Source organism: Rhododendron vialii, chromosome 2a (assembly GCF_030253575.1).
Source record: "Rhododendron vialii isolate Sample 1 chromosome 2a, ASM3025357v1".
Classification (NCBI taxonomy): Eukaryota; Viridiplantae; Streptophyta; class Magnoliopsida; order Ericales; family Ericaceae; genus Rhododendron; species Rhododendron vialii.
In genome coordinates, this window is record NC_080558.1 from 29,451,144 (window position 1) to 29,469,369 (window position 18,226).

At 49.2% G+C, this 18,226-nt stretch overlaps 2 protein-coding genes across 2 annotated transcripts in view; both read right to left on the reverse strand.

Annotated features, from left to right (window-relative positions):
• LOC131316088 (GDSL esterase/lipase At5g45670-like) overlaps nt 1-18,226 on the reverse strand; it is a 105,226-nt gene that overhangs the window by 62,149 nt on the left and 24,851 nt on the right. The window lies entirely within an intron of this gene.
• Nucleotides 475-1,981, reverse strand: LOC131316089 (uncharacterized). The gene is made up of 3 exons (XM_058345362.1): nt 1,542-1,981; nt 1,332-1,457; nt 475-1,161 (listed from the first exon to the last, which is right to left on the reverse strand). Exons 1-2 carry the CDS (start codon nt 1,821-1,823, stop codon nt 1,392-1,394), a joined length of 348 nt encoding a protein of 115 aa, XP_058201345.1. The 5' UTR covers nt 1,824-1,981; the 3' UTR covers nt 475-1,161; nt 1,332-1,391.

Sequence of the window (18,226 nt, forward strand, 5' to 3'; positions counted from 1 at the left end):
TCGAAACTCGGTCCAAAGGTTCAGGTTCTTTCCTCTCAGGCCGTACAGGTCATGGTGACCTAATATGACTGTACGGAGGTGTCGGTTTCAGTCCAGGACATAATAGAGTAATGTCTTTCCATCTCGTGTCCGTTTTGTGTCCCTCATGAAATCTTTGGTCAAGTTTGCGTTTCGGGATGTGTTTCTCGATTCCGTCAGCTCTCGTAGGTCATTTTGTATATACGTGACCTCAAGGAAGTGCCCTTTTTATCCAAGTTAGAATATTTTGGGTTTTGACTTATAAATGTCCAATATTTCATTCCCTCGTATCCTCGTATCCTGACCGTATCCTAAGGTACATATTCTTGTTTTTTCTCTGAGTTAGTTCTGTCTGTGAGTATGTGTGCGTTTGTGAGCAGTCTTAGTACAATATCAATGCAAGCATGGTATTAGTGGCAAATGCTTATTTACTCTAAATTCATTACAAGAGTAAAATAAACCGAAAATGCAAATTTTATAGCTAAGCCATAATCTATCCATGTCAAAGTAAAGAATATTGTGCGTGCGGCGCTTCGGCCAGTCAAAAGTCATCATGTCAACTCGGGCATACTCGCCCATCAAGTCAAAAAGGCACACAGGCCCCAAAAACATGTATCAAGTATCAACTAAGGCACTCCGGCCTTCAATCTATCTACGCGGGCGCGCAGGCCCAAAAGCAAAAATCAAGAATGCGGAAAGTGAAATGAGGCTTCTCAATGACCCTCAGTCTTCTCCGAACCAATCACCATCTCCGTCGTCGTCGTCGTCGTCGTCCTTCTCTCTAGGATCCTGTCTAAAACCAGGATCGTCCGCTGAGTTGTCTGAGCTGCTGCTGTCAGGCGCCTCCTTGTCTTCTTCTTCTTCTTCTCCCTCCTCTTCCCCTTCTTCCTCAGAGTCCATAGGCAGGATCAGCCGCTTCTTGCGGACCGGCTCGTTTTGCGAGGGCCTTTGGCGCATCTTCAGTTGATACCTCTCCTCAGCGCGCGCCACGGCCTCACGGGCCGCCTCCTCACTCGCAGCAGGTGGCTGTACGCCCCGCGTCTGTGGTCTAGTAGTGGGTGGAGGAGCAGGAGTCCTAGTTGCTAGCTTCTTTTGTGGAGGTTCTCTGGCACTTTTTCTCCTAGGAGCCGCCCGTCGCTGTGTCTGCATTATAAATTTTTGCACAGTTAGTACACATTCTATGTATTATATGTTTGCAAGCAGGTACAATCAATTTCAAAGTTGACGGCAATTATAGTATACTATGTATCGAGCAAAGCATGCATATGTCAAGTATCGAATGCAGGAATGTATCATTTTTCTGAGGTATATACCTGAGATCTCTGAGCTGCCGGTGGTGGGTAGCGCAAGTCCAAAGGCAGGCCACTTGCCGCTCACCTTATCACGTTCTCCAGTGCGAGCATGCGCCGAACAGCCTCATTCACCCACTCATTGGGCACCTGCAAGAATAATTTGGACATGAGCAATTGAGTAATGTTTTAAGATTTTATGGAAGTACAATAATAAAGGCTACAATGTCTTACCGGCACAGTGATGGGCGTTGGCTCAACTTTGGCAGGGACTAGGTGTAGCTCAGCCGGATTGCCCTGAGAGTCCACCACTGCTATCTGCCACGTCAATTCTGATGGCCCACCTCTCACAAGTCCGCTCGGACCCCGTCTCACGAGACTCTCATCACTGCTCTGCCTCACAGTGATGGCTCTCCTCTCCTCAGCAGCTCCGCGGGCCTGACTTCGAACCTCCCTGAACTCTCGCACTCTCAGCGGCCCCGCCGAGCGCTCTCTCTGGTAAACTGCATAGTCCATGCCGGGACGTAGGTAGCGTGTCAAATCGGTGTCAGGCCGCGTGAAGATCTCTAGCTCGGCCAGAGTGTACTCCCCTGTGCGTGAGGCCCGTGGTGGAAGCGGTCTGGGCACCTGGAACCCTGCGTGGCCAAGTGATTGGCGTGTCACTCGGTCGCCCTGGTACCACTGCCAACCAAAGGCCGACTCCAGCAGCACTCTGCTCACTGTCACAACCCTGCTCCTAGCCAGGTATTCAGGCTCTGGCTCTGCCACTCTCCAAGGATCCCACTCTACCTGCACAAGCAAGCAATGCAAGCGTCAGTCAGCGACAGCATTAAAGCAATAAAAGGGATGCATATTTCTATTTCATAAAGTCATGTCATACCTGTGAGGTTTGGAGCTCGTCTAGATATATCCTGAAGCCATTCAGGTCACCTCTCCCTCTCTTCTCTCCCATGTTCTTGTTGCTCCAGATATGAGCACGCGGGAGGATCCCCAAGTCGAGGCTCTTCGTCACTGGACGGCACATGTTCAAAACCTCATAGGCCTAGAGCTGCACAATTATCAAAGTTCAAATCGTTAGTACAATGCAGGAATATTTTTGAGCAGCTTATGTATTCAAACAGATAAGTGTATATTGGAAATGTGCTTTACTCTATTATGATCATACCTCCCAAATCCGCCAGTATCCAGCAGTGCTCATCTCAGTCCTCGATGAGTCCCCCATAAAGCCATAAGCTGCGCCAAGTGCAACTCCTCTCCAGTCAAAGCGTGAGGCTGTCCTCAGATCTCTCAGTGCAGGCAAGTATGATAGGTAGCACCAAAGAGGTACAACAGGTACGCCCGGGCCATCTGCTCCGCCTCCTGCTCGGTCGCCACCTCCTTTGCAAGGTACCGGTAAACTGTCCATATCTCGCCATCCCCTCTTCAACCTTGGGCACCTCTCCCAAGAACCATTCCAGGGCCGCCTCGTCCTCCTGAATGCCCGAATCAAACGGGATAGGGTCACCTCCAGCCCTCAAACCAGTGATCGCCGCGAAGTCAGTAGGCGTCACCGTCATCTCCTCGAGCGGTAGGTGGAAGGTGTTGGTGGTATCCCTCCACCTCTCTGCAAGTGCAACCAGGACCGCATGGCCATTTCTGGCCGAAGTAAGGGTCTGTATGAACTCCCCGAAGCCTGCCTCATCCACCAACTGCCTCACCCTCTCAAGCAAACCCTGGTACAACGCCAAGGAGCTGCAGGCACCCCCAAAACCTTGAATGTCTCTCTGTCTTGCTCTCTCCTGCGTTAGACATGGAAATAAGCAATAAGAGATATATCAGCACATAAAGCTTTCATTCTCAAGTTCTAGGTAATCAATGCAACCTGGCAGTAGATGGTTGGTTCAAGTTATTATGTCTCATGCACGGCATTCAACGTGAAACCATGGTGTCGTCATTCGAACCTACTTCAAAGGATTACACTACGTTTCTCGGTATTTAAGCACATGCATTGTATTAAATTTGCAATCACAAAAGGAAATGAGGGATTCTCAGAAATTTACCTCAGCCCAGCTGCTCGAAATGTGAGTGTCAGGGTCTCTCAGAATGAGCTCGGGGTCGTACTCCGCCTGTCGCGGCCTATAAGCTGCAAGACCTGATGGTACGAACAAGTGTGGAATGGGTGGCTTGTACCCCTTTGCTGAAAACGGAGCACGAGTCAAACTCTCTGCCTCAGACACCGCTGTCACCCTGGGCCTATGTACCCTGGCTCCAATCCGCTCCTCGGTCTCTGCGTCCCTTAGAGCCTCTTCCTCAGCGGCTCTCGCTCTTTCGGCCCTCTCCGCGACCTCTGAAGTAGCTATCTCCCGCTCTCGCTCTCCTCGAGCCTCTAACACAGCAGCCCCGATCATGGGATCCTCCTCGAGGAGTCGGGCTAATCTCTCATCACTCAAAAACTCTGCGAGATCCTGTCTTGTGATCGGTCTATGGTCCGACGATGTCGCTGCTGGCCGGAATAGCACCTCCTCCTCAGGAACCCCGGTGGTCTCCTCCTCCTTGGCCACTACGCCCTTGCCCTTCGCCGGGTCCCTCGGAGGAGTCTCACTCGGCCTGGTATCTCCACCGAAACCACCACCAATCACCAACGAGCCTTCCACCGCCAGGCTCGGATCCAATGACTGAACAACAGACCTTGTGGCCCCGGTCCCCTCCGTCGCGCGATGATCTGACTCTGTTGCGCGATGATCGCCTTTGCCACCTACCTCCCGCTCGTGGCTCTGAACGCTATCACCACCGCCTGCTACCGCAGCAACGACACCCGGGGTGGGCTCCGTCGGATGTTGATCCGCCGTTTTGACTTCCATTGGCCCTCCCACATCCTTCGGACGATCAAGAACCTCTCCTCCACCGCCACCATTGTCGTGTTCCGCCATGGATGATCACCCACGCGTGGGTTTGTCGGCTTTGTGAAGAAAACAAGGGTTAGGTTGAGATTTGGAGAGTTTGAGAGTTAAGAGGAGTTTGAAATTTCTGAAACCGCTGAATATCAGTTTCTGTAGCGTCCCTGGGAAGAAAAGAGGAAGAAAGCAGGCGTGGGCCGGGTTTGGACCGTTCACAGGTCCAAGCCCTGTTAGACGTCCCTCGCGCGACGCAGTGATTCCGTCGCGCGACGATCCATTGGGCTTCCAGGCCCAATCCAGCCTCTGAACAAGCCCGGTCTTTCCTCGAAGGCCTGTGATTCGTCATTATGACATCACAACAGTTTTTTTTAACGGTGTTCACGGTCAGGGCATCGATCCGTTCAATTATCAATCAGCGACGATCCATCCGTCCAATTTCAAATTAGTGACGATCGATCCTTCCAATTTCAAATCAGCAACGATCCATCCGTCCAATTATCAATCAGCGACGATCCATCCGTTCAATTTCAAATCAGCGACGATCCATCCGTCCAATTTCAAATCAGCGACGATCCATCCGTCCAATTATCAATCAGCGACGATCGATCCGTCCAATTTCAAATCAGCGACGATCCATCCGTCCAATTATCAATCAGCGACGATCCATCCGTCCAATTATCAATCAGCGACGATCCATTCGTCCAATTTCAAATCAGCGACGATCGATCCATCCAATTTCAAATCAGGGACGATCGATCCGTCCAATTTCAAATCAGCGACGATCCATCCGTCCAATTATCAATCAGCGATGATCCATTCGTCCAATTTCAAATCAGCGATGATCCATCCGTCCAATTATCAATCAGCGACGATCCATCCATCCAATTTCAAATCAGCGACGATCGATCCGTCCAATTTCAAATCAGCGAAGATCGATCCGTCCAATTTCAAATCAGCGACGATCCATCCGTCCAATTATCAATCAGCGACGATCCATCCGTCCAATTTCAAATCAGCGACGATCCATCCGTCCAATTATCAATCAGCGACGATCCATCCGTCCAATTTCAAATCAGCGACGATCCATCCGTCCAATTATCAATCAGCGACGATCCATCCGTCCAATTTCAAATCAGCGACGATCCATCCGTCCAATTTCAAATCAGCGAAGATCGATCCGTCCAATTTCAAATCAGCGACGATCCATCCGTCCAATTATCAATCAGCGACGATCCATCCGTCCAATTTCAAATTAGCGACGATCCATCCGTCCAATTATCAATCAGCGACGATCCATCCGTCCAATTTCAAATCAGCGACGATCCATCCGTCCAATTTCAAATCAGCGACGATCTATCCGTCCAAATTTGGATCAGCAATCAATCTGCTCACCGATCCATTGGTGCACGGTATTTGTATATACTTGCTTGCATTTCTCGTTCGAATCGGCTTTTGGGTAAATTGGATGGGTGTCTAGAAATCTTTGACGTTACCCGTACCAGCCAATGGTGCTCCGCGTGCCGTCAAAGAGGGACTACTGTAGACACCCCAATCTGATTTCCCGATCGTTTTACTTCATTTTTCGGTTTCTTGTTTCCCCGATGATGAATCAGGTTGAAAACAGTCTTGAGAACATGGAATGGCTTGAGTTTGGCGTGTGTGGAACCCATCCTTAGCCCTAAAAACCCTTGAATCCAAACCTGGACCTCAGGTTTTACAGTCGCGCGATGCACTGGAACCCTCGCGCGATGCTTTGCTTGCCAGGTGGTGGTCAAAGTCAAAGTTTTGACTATTGACCCTCGCGGGGTTTAGCTTGACACTCGCGCGATGGACTCACTGTCTCGCGCGATGGTCAACACCTGTCAGTTTCACCCGGATTGCGTGGTGATCAGGGGGCTACAGGCCTATGTGACCACGTTTCGTCGACTGAACAGCGTTCTTGGGGGCTCCCCTTGCACCACCTCTACCCCCATTCTCCCATCACCTTTGCCACCCCACTTCTCCACCAAGCAATTGTGACCAGCCTTGTTGGCTGGTTGCATGGCCTTGCCTAGCCACCAACCAACTCCTCCTTCTATAAGTACCCCCCCCCCCCATACTTCATCTTGGAGGGTTACCAATATTTCCTCAAGAAAGAAGAATGAAGTTTAAACACAAGCACCCCATATTGCACTCACTCCCACATAATCACTATCCAAGCCTCACCGCCTCATTCAAGCCATCTCCAAGACACTCAAGCAAAGGTATAATACCTTTCTGCTTACTGTTCGAACCCCTGAGGGGGGGCTGGCAGGGTCAAGGCTGGTAATCAATACCAGTTTTGGCCCTAAAGCTAGCAAGGTTTCCAGAGCCGTTGCCAAACACTCCCTCGCGCGATGGTCTCGCTCACTCGCGCGACGGTTCTGTCTGCATGAGATCGAACCACGTGGGGAAGGGATGCTGGTCTTTAAGTTTTTTTTGTTATGTTCATAGTCACTTTCAAGTCGTTTTTCTTGAAGTATTAGCTCACTGCTTTGCATGTTAAAAATCATAGTTTAGCTTAGTTTACAACTTCACTTGGTTCGGAATGCTCTTGGATGCTCTGGAACATGTCTCAGAGTCCTAAGCATGCAAAGCAATTCCTGGAAGTCCAGTCAGAACAATCGCGTGAGTGTCTCACTCCCTCGCGCGATGGTTCTCTAGTTTCCAGGGACTGCCCTTGCATGAGCAGCTTGGCCTTGGCCTCAGTTTAGTCACCCCCACTGTTTAGGGGTTGTGTTTCCAAAATATTTCCATCTGTTGTAATATTATTTACTTTCAAGTTCATATAAACTGCTTGGTTTGCACCTGGGTGAGCACTGGTCCTTCTAGAGCCCAGAAGGGGGTAAAATTCAAACTATTGGTGAGACATCAACACTCGCGCGAGTGTATGGAATTGTCGCGCGACGGTTTGCTTGCATGCAGATGGATTCACGCATGCAAGCTGGCCGTTTGTTCGTGCCAAAGTCATAAACAGCACTATCTTGATGTTTGATCGATGTTTTGAATTTCATTCCATTTATTACTTGTTATCTCGCCCATCCACGCCATATCTATCACATCCTGCAAACGTGTTACAGTATTAAAATCCCCGATAAACTGTTCCCCTGCCCTACTTGGCTAAAAATTGATTAATGAAACAGAATCGCAAACAAACTCTTTTTCGCAAGTACCTAAGTAGAGACCGATCTCCGGATTGGGCGAGAGGGGTGCCATAAAACCCTTCCCCTCTCGTAACCTGGCTCCCGAACCCAGATATGGTTATGACGGATTGGTTCCTTAACTTTTTCAAATCAATCAGGGCGGCAAGTGCTTCGAAATACGATTTCTTGGGTGTCGAACCTTCAAAAACCCGAGTGGCGACTCTGTATTTTGCGAGCGCTTGCTTCCTCGCTCGCGCTCCCTCGATCTGGGCCCCTTGCATTTTGGAATCCAAAAATTCCAAAGGCACGCTGCCCACACCAAGCCTTACTTCGCCCTTGGTTGGACAGTCTTGAAGGCATCGACTGGCTGAACTTCCGAGGGCATCGGCTTTACGCCCTAAGACATCTCCGAGAGGTTGTAATTCGTCCCGTCTTGCTGCATGCAGCGGCGTGCTTCTGGGATCCAGAGGTGCACGTCTTTCACTTTGGTTCTCAAGAACTGTGCCCCACCGTCGAGGAGTTTCATGCTTATCTCAGAAGCCATGAATCTGCTGAGCCGGTTGTTCCTAGGATCAGGGAGAGCATGAAGAATATTCTGAAGGCAAAGCTGGGTGATAGTGGTAACGTCGCTGATTTTCTTACTCGGGGTAATGCCATTAACATCGTGCAGTTGTACGAGAGGTTCAGCCCACTTGGAGACTTGACGGATTTCGAGCGCCAAGGTCGTAGGATGATGGCTTGTTGCATTTGCCTCCTGGCGGCCTTCTTGTTGGTTCTGTTCGTTGGTCAGCCTAATTCCTCACTGGTGGGGGTTGCTGCTCAGATTGAGGCTCGCAAAGATGTTGCGCCATTGGTTCTTGCTGAAACCTTGATGGGGTTAGATGCTGTTCATGCTGGTCGCACAAGGGTTTTTGGTGGTAGTCCGCTGTTGCTGCAGGTTAGGGACCTCACTCAGCTCTCCTTTTTCTATTTCTCTCATTCATTTTACCTCGACACTCGGTTCAGGCTTTATCTGGCTCCTTACTTGTTTTCTCTCTTTTTGACAGATGTGGCTTTGCGACAAATTAAGTCTGTTGACACCCCCAGCCAATGATTGGTGGTATCGTGCAAGTGGATGGAACCGTCCCTTTCAAGTGATGTATGGGAGTGAAGATGATTGGGCTGATTTCCTTGCTTCTGCGGAGGAAGATGACATTGCTTGGCGGTGCCATTGGTTGAGGCTTCCTACTATGACCGTTGGCAACATGGGCTCGAGGCATGTGTTTGTGGCTGGCTTGACAGGCTTCTCCTTCTACTCACCCTTCCGTGTTCTCCGTCAGCTTGGACTTAGCCAGGAGGTGCCGCAGCCGGGTTCTGAAGTGCTTCGTCTCCCTCCCTTCAACATTCCGGGCCTTCGGAGTTACACTCGGTCGTGGGGGACTCGTACGACCGAGCCAAGTGACCCATTGTTTTCTATTGCTTCCACCGGAAGGTACCGCAAATGGCTAAGGAGAGATGTGAAAGCAAGGATGGGTTGACTGCTTACTTTGCCAGACTTTGAAATAAAAAGTGTGCTTTGATTTTGTGCTTTTTCATTTTCATGCTCAGCTTGTAATAAAGAAGTAATCTGAATAAAATCGACTGATTAAGGGTTTCCCCCTTTCGGTTCATTTGATCACATGCGGCTCTGAAAAGCGTTTTGGATTTGTCAATTTGGACTTGATTTGGGATCGGATTTTGATATTTAGGAATTAGGACCGAATCTCGGGATGAGATTGCCTACGTATCCCTCGAAAAAGAGAATCAGGCCGGCACGTAGTTCAGGCTACGGGTTCACTTGGGTATTGACACTCTCCTTTTGCGCTCTAAATTTTGCCTAGTTCCGCCCTTTCGGGTTTTCGGTCTAGCGAGCTTTTCTTTGATTATTTGCCTTAACTTTTGCCTAGGCCGCCCTCTTGGGTTTTCAACCTAGCAGGCTTGCTCTAACTTTTGCCTGGAACCGCCCGTCCTTGCGGTTTTCGGCCCAGCGAGCTCTCTCAGGGATAATAACGTTTGAGTTGATCCAAATTGACAAGATTCGCGAATTTGTTGCCATCGAGGTCGACGATTGAAGCTGCTCCTCCAGAGAGGATGGTCTTGATGATGTAGGGCCCTGCCCATTTAGGTCGGAACTTCTCTCGTAAGTCAAAAATTGGCGCACGGATTTCCTTGACTACCATGTCCCCTTCTTGTAGGTCCCTTGACTTCACCTTTTTGTTGAATGCCCGGGCGATTCTTCGCTGATAGCCCTGAATGTGGTATAGCGCGCACAGCCTTCTATCATCAAACAACATGAGTTCCTCGAACCTTCCGCTGATCCATTCAGCTTCGTCCACTCCGCATTCCGCCATGACCCTCAAAGATGGCACTTCTAGCTCGATAGGGAGAACGGCTTCCATACCGTACACCAAAGAGTAGGGTGTTGCCCCTGTCGGTGTACGAATAGATGTCCGGTATCCCCATAAAGCTAGTGGTAGCTGTTCGTGCCAATTTCTTGCTGACTAAGTAGTCCTTTCCAGAATCGTCTTAATAGTCTTGTTTGCTGCTTCGACTGCCCTGTTCGTTTGTGGCCGATAAGTGGTTGAATGATGTACTTGGATCTTGAATTCCTCAAAGAGTTCCAGAACTTTTCCCTTGAAATGAACACCGTTATCAGATATGAATGCTTGAGGGACCCTATACCGATAAACGATGTTTTGCATGATGAAGTGAGCCACTTGAACCGTCGTCAAAGTTTTGTACGAAGTTGCTTCGACCCATTTAGTGAAGTAATCGATTGTCACCAAGATGAACCTGTGACCGTTAGAAGCTGCAGGCGTGATCTTTTCGATGACATCAATGCCCCAGGCGGAGAATGGCCATGGCGTTGCCATCGAGTGTAACTCCGAGGGCGGGACATGGATAAGGTTGGCATGAGTCTGGCACTTGTGGCACCGGTGTACATACTCGATGCAATCTATCTCCATGGTAGACCAATAGTAGCCTAGCCTTAACACCTTCTTAGCAAGCATCATCCCATTCATATGAGGTCCACAAATTCCTTCGTGAACTTCTTTCATTACTACTTTCATGTCGTCACCGTGAACACACAACTTGTGAACTCCGCAAGGAGATTGCCGGTACAATTGTCCTCCACAGATGATGTATTAAGATGCGAGTCGTTGCAGTGCGATCCGATCTTTCTTAGTTGAATCCACAGGGAACTCCCCCTTTTCGACGAAATTCCGAATATCGCAGAACCAAGGGAGTCCATCGTCCGGTTCGTCGATGTTCATGACATAGTCGTACACATGTTTTCCCCTCTGCTCAATCATGACAGGCCTCAGCTTCACCCCAATTGGAAGTTCCAGCATGGATGCCAAAGTGGCCAGGGCGTCTACGAAGCGGTTCTTCATCCTCGGTACATGCGTGAAGGTTACCTTTTGAAAATTTGGGAGAAGTTCATCGAGCTGCTGATGATACGGCTTCATTTTCTCGTCTCTGACATTCCATTCTCTGTTTGCTTGCGATACAACCAGGTTGGAATCTCCGACGACTTCTAGCACCTTGACACCAATCTCCAATGCGGCTTCCATTCCCACAATACATGCTTCGTACTCAGCTTCGTTGTTCGTAACTTCGAAGTTCAACTTGAATGCGAGGGGAATATGCGACCCCTCAGGCGAGACCAGCAGTATGCCAATCCCGAATCCTTTTTGATTTGCGGCTCCATCGAAGTACAACATCCACGTTTCATTGACCGTCGACATCACATCTTCATCCGGAAATTGAAATTCTGTGTGCTCTGGCCCTTCAATCGGACGATCTGCCAAAAACTCTGCCACCGCTCTCCCTTTCACTGACTTGCGAGTGATGTACTTGATTTCGAATTCCGCTAACAAGAGCAACCAACGCGCTAGCTTACCGGTACGTGCTGGCTTCTCGAATAGATACTTGAGAGGATCCATCCGAGAGATCAGTATCACCGAGTAAGCGAGCACGTAGTGTCTCAACTTCTTTGTGGCCCATACAAGCGCCCAACATGTCTTTTCCAGTGAAGTGTATCGCTCCTCGAATCCTACCATCTTCTTGCTCAAGTAGTAAATCGCCCTTTCAACCCCATATTCTCCTTCTTGTGCCACCATGCACCCCATTGATGAGGGCATGATGGACAAGTATAGGCTCAAAGGTTTTCCTGGTGTAGGCGGCATCAGGATCGGAGGGTTCTGGAGATAAGTTCGCACCGCTTCGAAAGCTTTCTGACACTTCTCGTTCCACTCGAACTTCACATCTTTCTTGAGTAGTCGAAATAATGGTTCACAAGTCAAGGTCAACTTGGCGATGAATCGACTGATGAATTGAATTTTTCCCAAGAAACACCGGACCTCTTTCTCTGATTGGGGTGGCTCCATCTCAAGAACAGCTTTGATTTTAGAAGGGTCTACCTCAATCCCTCGGGTTGTGATCATGAACCCGAGCATTTTCCCAGCAGTGACTCCGAATGTGCACTTCTGTGGATTAAGGCGCATCCTGTATTTCTGAATTCTCTCGAGGAACTTTCTCAGCGTTGGGAGGTGATCTTTTCGCTCCTTCCCCTTCACTATCATATCGTCGACGTACACCTCGACTTCCTTATGGATCATGTCATGCAGCAGTGTCGTAGCACCCCTCTGATACGTAGGATCGGCATTTTTCAACCCAAACGGCATAACCCGATAATAGTAGGTTCCCCACTCGGTGATGAATGTAGTCTTTTCCCTGTCTTCCGGAGCCAATAAAATCTGATTGTACCCCGAGAAACCATCCATGAAGGATAGTAAAGCATGCCCTGCAGTGTTATCAACGAGTATGTCTATATGCGGCAATGGAAAGACATCTTTAGGGCTTGCTTTGTTCAGATCTCTAAAATCGACACACTCTCTGATTCTTCCATCCTTTTTGGGGACAGGCACGATGTTTGCAACTCAAGTGGGGTATTTAGTTACGATTAGAAAACCAGCTTTGATTTGTTTCGTTAGCTCCTCTTTTATTTTTAACACCCAATCGGGCCGCATTCTTCTCAGCTTTTGTTTAACGGGTTTTGCATCGGGATAGAGGGGGATCCTGTGCTCGACGATTTCTGGGTCGATTTCGGGCATGTCTGCATGGGACCAAGCAAAGACTTCTTTAAATTCTTTTAGTAAATCGGTGAGCTCTTGAAGCTCATCCGAAGACAGCTCGGAACCGACCTGAACCAATCGAGGGTTCTCCTCATCACCCAAGTTTATCGAGATTATTTCTTCTTTTAGAGGCTGAGCATGCCTTTCATTTTCACGCTCGATGAGGGAACGGATTTCCTTGGGGATGTCCCCATCGAAATCTATTCCTTCATCGTCGGGATCCAAACAATTTATTTCAAAATCCGGCAAGTAAGCAAAGGCGCCGTTCATTTCATTGATAGGCTCCTCGGAGGGAGGGAATACAGCAGTTGACTCAAACTCGAAGTAAAGGCTACGACAAGGAGGGCCGATAGGCACAAACTCCGACTCACTACTAGACGAAGAGTCAGTATCAGACTCAGACTCGGTGCTAGTGTCGTGAGTGCGCGTTACAAATGGAATGAAAGTGCAGTTTTCATAAGCGCCCATGGCATCCACAATGAGCTTAGAAGGGTCTTCCAATTCATCTTCTCCTCCCAGCATGAGCACAGCCTCATCTTCTATCATACCCTCTCGTTCCTCACCTTCGAACAGAGATTGGAGACTACCCAAACCAAAGGCTTCAAGCCAATCCAGTGCTTCGGACAATTCTTCCATCTTAGTTACCTTTTCATCATCCTCCCAAGTGTCATTGGCGAAGATTTCAAACCCAGTGTATTTCACTTTTGTCTCGAGATCAATGAAAGGCTCGGGTTCTCCTTGATACGGTGCTTCCTTTTCCTTCTGCTTCTTTCCGACTGCATGAGCTCGGGCTCGGTTGCGCCACCTTTTCTCTGTATCACTCTTCTTGAACTCGTAACCCAGGCCAAAGCGTTCATTGCTCCCGGGGAAATGAGGGAACTCGGAGACTCCTTGTTCATAGAGCCCCAAGCCCATGCCTGGCAGGTAATTCATTCGTTTCATGATTTCCATTGCCGCGAAACTCACCAATAAACCATCTTCAGCCCGAATGGTGCAAACCTTTGAGGTCATGACAGCAAACCCCCCCATGGCCACGTATTCTTCTCCGTGCATGATTTCCAGCAGCGGGGAATTATCTTCGGAGTGTGGATGAATACCGGAATCCCCGTGGATGATAAGAGTCCCAGAATCCAATCCTAGGATGAGTTTCTGATGCAGCGTAGAGGGTACCCCCATAACGTCAGAATGGTGCAGCCATGGCCTCCCCAGTAAGAGGTTGAACGAAGCAGGTATGTCTAGTACACAGAATTCCACGGTGGTCTTGAACTTCCCAGTTGCCAGTTCCAGGTTGATTGTTCCCAGGACATCACGCCGCGTGTTATCATAAGCACGGACACCCAGAGTCGATGGCGCAAAGTCCTTGCTTTTGAGGCCCAGGCAGTAAGCGGTGCGGAGAGGGCACACGTTGATGGCCGAACCATTGTCTATGAGTATTGCGGGGACCCACTTTCCCAGGCATTTCATGGTCACGTGGAGAGGCTTATTATGATCGGTTCCTTCAGGCGGGAGGTCTTTCTCGGTGAAGGACAAGGTATGTTGGGCAAGGTTTGGGGTTATGAGGGCGATGAGGGCTTCTGGGGCTATGTCGGAAGGGACCTTAAGCTTGGAGAGAGAGTTGACAAGCCTTCGGCGATGCATGCGGGAAGCTGCCAACACTCCCCACATGGACATGCGGGCAGGGGTTTCATGAAGTTGCTGGATGATGGGGTCGGCGTTGGTATTTGGGTTTTGGTGGTGAGAGGCATTTGGGTTTGAGCTGACAAATGGATTAAGGTGGGTGGGCGGGTTAGGTTGACGTGGAAGGTTATTGGAGTTTGAGGAGTTATTTTATGGAGCTGGCGAGACAGGGGTGGAGTTGGCGGGATTTTCGGGGATGCGAGGGTTACTCTGTTGAGGTGGTGCTGCTCGGGATGAGCTTCCTTGCTGGAGGTTGGCGGGCTGGTATACCTTACCGCTTCTGGTAAGATTACTGACTGCCTTGGGGGCGGACTCCTACCAAAGACCCTCCCAGAAATCGGAGAGATCGGTATTGGCCTTGCGTTTTCCCTTGTCGAGCTTTGTCTTCTCCAGGGTGTCATTCAAGAGTTCCATCTCCAGGGTATCCCATATGTTCTCTTCTTCCAAGAGTTCCAGAAGTTGACGTTATTGCCGTTGTCGACTTGCAGAGAGCCTTCATCCAACATAGCCTTGTTGATGGTTAGCTCTTCACCATCGACCCATACGTTCACCATTTCAGCCTTACCCCTAAGGTCTTCAGGACCTAGCACACAGATATGGGGTTCGTTAGGGATCTCAACAACCGGTTGTGGGAAGAATTCATTAATAATGTACTCCTGCGGACAGAAGACATGATCTAAGGTACGGGCGAGGGCGTCAGAATCCCTGGCGATATTGATTATGGCTGAAGTGGAGAGTCCGGAGAATAAGCGGGGGTTCATCAGATCAGGGCCCTGTCCCTCTTCCTGCTCCCAGAATAAGTACACCAAAGATGTTTCGTCAAGAGGGTCTGAATCGTCTATCCAGAGCCACCCACCGAGTTCTGGGTCCCATTCGTCAAATTCCTCGACTCGTTCAGGCTCCAAGAATAGAGCAAACAGGGAATATCCATCAAATGGATCAGCCATCATCTCATCCCAGTCTTGTCTCCACTCATCATGTTCCAATTCTTCGACTTGCTGAGCATTAACTGACACGGGCCACACTCCGCTGACAATGGCTCGTTGTTCCACTACAAGGAAATCACTTGCCAGGTCCTCCCACCTTCTTTGAAAATCCCACTCCACCATTTCAAGTGCACAGATAGCATCCTCGGCCAGAATCTCGACAATTGGCTTGGGTTCGGTGATAGGGATGATGTGAAGGCTTGGGTTGAAGGGGTGGATTAGGGAAATGTGGTTTGTGCGGGCATTTGAATGTTTTGGAAGTGGGTTGGAGACGGTATTGGGCTTTTGGTGAGGTATAGGAAGGGTCTTGTTGTCTATGAGGTCTTGAATGGCGTGGCAAAGGCGGAACCAGTTGTCGGTTAGGTGGCCAGGATTTTGGTGATAGGCGCAGAAGGCGTTGGGGTTGTGAGAGGCAGAGAGCTTTTGTGGCAGTGGGGTGGGAGCAAGCGGTTTGAGGAGATCACTTTCGACCAACTTTTCAAACACTGCAGAGAGAGGTGCTGAAAATTGGGCGAACACACGGGGTTGGGACCGAGGTTGACTGGTTTGGGTTACAATCTGGTTGATGGGTTCGGCTTGGGCCGTGTTTGAGGAGGTGTTTGGGAGTTGGGTGTAGTTGGAGTTTCCGAACAGCGTGCTGCTGGTACCGGAGTAGACCTTCTTGGCTTTGGGAGGAGGTTCAGGTTTGTCGAGGATTCCCAGTTGAACTGCTTCTTCGACGGCCAAGCCTGTGTCGAAGAATGTTTTAAAATCAGAGCAGGCCTGAGCCATCACCATATGCCTTGCAAGGTTGGGCTGAAGATTCCGGACAATCATCCGGATTTGATCTCTATCGGTCGGCCTATCCTTCATCTGTGCTGCCTTAGATCTCCACCTTTTCACAAAGTCTGCGAAGGCTTCCTTGGTTTCCATCTTTGTAGATTCGAGTTCCCGAGTGGTAATCTCCAGTTGGATATTGTAATCATATTGCGCCACGAAAGCCGCACATATGTCTTCCCATGAGCGTTTCTTCCTTTCATCCAACGAAGTGAACCAGTAAAGAGCATGTCCCACCAAGGTCTGGGAGAACATCTGGGCCATGGTGACCCTTTCTACTCCCCACATAGACAGTGTTCCGATGTACCCAGTCTAATGCGCTTTCAGATCCCCAGTCCCGTCGAATTTAGCAAAGTCGATTGGTCTAAACTTCTCCTGAAGCTTTGCATTGGGAATAAGGCAAAGCTTGTTGATGTCAAAACCTGTCGAGGCAATCTTCTCGTTTCTCGCAATAGACTGTTCTAACTGGGTGATCTTTGCCAAGACCGCTGCCATCTTGGTGTTCTGCGGGGCTTCCACTTCGAGGATCGGCTGCTCCGGGTTGGGATTCAGGTTTAGATTAGGGTTTGGGTTTGGAATTGGGATTAGGTTCGGATTTGGTTAGGGTTTGGATTTGGATTAGGGTTTGGATTTGGGAGTCGTCGGGCAACCCCGGTTATCATCATCATGAGTTGGGCGATTTGGTTGTCGGTACATTCGCCCAGACGCTGAATAGCTTGCGTGACTTGCCCCATTTCTCCATTTGGGATTTCCTGGTTCGGTTTCGGGTTTGGATTAGGATTGGGATGCAGATTTGGATTTGGGTTTGGATTGCCTTCGTTAGGATTTGGATTGCCTCCGTTAAGGTTGAGGTTTGGGATTAGATTTGGGTTTGGATTGTCTCCGTTTGGGTTGAGGTTTCCGATTAGCAGGTCCATTTCCACCCTTAAATCCGATGCACTGGCGGGGTCTGCCTGAAGTTGGAGCCGTTCCAATCTCTGTCCCAAGGGTCTGGTCCAGGAGGGTATGATATTCTTCTTCCTTGGCCCAATTGCTCAGAACTGATAGCAAAGCAAAAATCGTGCTCAAATGTGGTCCCTGCTTACATTTTATGAGATTTGTGCATAATTCTTTGGAAAATGTGTGCGTCACCATCACCGTCATCGACTCTGATTTTTGAAAAATGATTGAATATCTGTTATGAGAGGTTGCCTTGATCCTCGGATTTTTAGGGTGTATCCTCATTTAGGAAGCGTCGTTCCCCAAAAGATGCTAAAATAAGTTAAGTATTCGGCTAGTATTTCATCAAGAAATTGACCATCGGTTTGGAATGACTTGGGGTGAACAACGTGATACGATAACCGAAGTGGCGTAAGCAGCACATTTGCTTTTAGCCTGGGCGGTGTTGGTATCACGATGTTCTGTTTCCGTGTCATTCCTCCCTTTGGTTAATTCTCCGACCGAACACTAGTCAAGAACTTACAAAATCCTAGTTTCCCTTAGGTTTTCGCTTGAGGACTCATACGGTTAACAACACGCACAAGGGTGCGTGACTCTTCATCGGGTCTCGGCAACCTCCCAAAGACCGCGTGAGCAAGTCTCGAGAACCGTGGCTGACAGCATGATGACGTGAGATGAAATGCAGCACATAGACAGGATATAGCACATAATCCTACCCTGCAGGCTCCTGTCCTAATTTGGAATGTTCTATGGCTTGCTAAACATGTATAAAGGCCGGTTTTGGCTTGAAATGGGTTCCCCGGACTAGAGTCAAAGTATACCTCCCACTATTGAGCGTACACCCAATAATGGTACAAACGGTAGAGATGACTCATCACGGTCGAGGGTTGCTGAGGGTTCCGGGATTCCCCATCACCGGCAAGCCGGGTAGGATTGCCGAAACACAACAGCAGGGCTGCACAAGATATATACACAAGAAATAGACGATGAAACAAAATCAATTTGAAAATCCCACAAACATTTTTCAAGCTTGGCTCACAAGTTTAATTAAACCATTTCCCCAGCGGAGTCGCCACTGTGGGCTTCCACAGCCCCGGGTGAGGTCGGGGCGGCCCGAAAAACATACCACTCCATCGAATCGATTTGAAAAATTTGAGGAGTCGCCACCCGGATTTATGGTTCGCCACCCGAGAAACCGTTTTTGATTTGAAAATTGATTGATTTGAATTGAAAACCAGAGATTATTCGAGGGTTCGGAAGCCATGTTACGAGGGGGGAAGGGTTTTACGGCACCCCCTTCGCCTGACG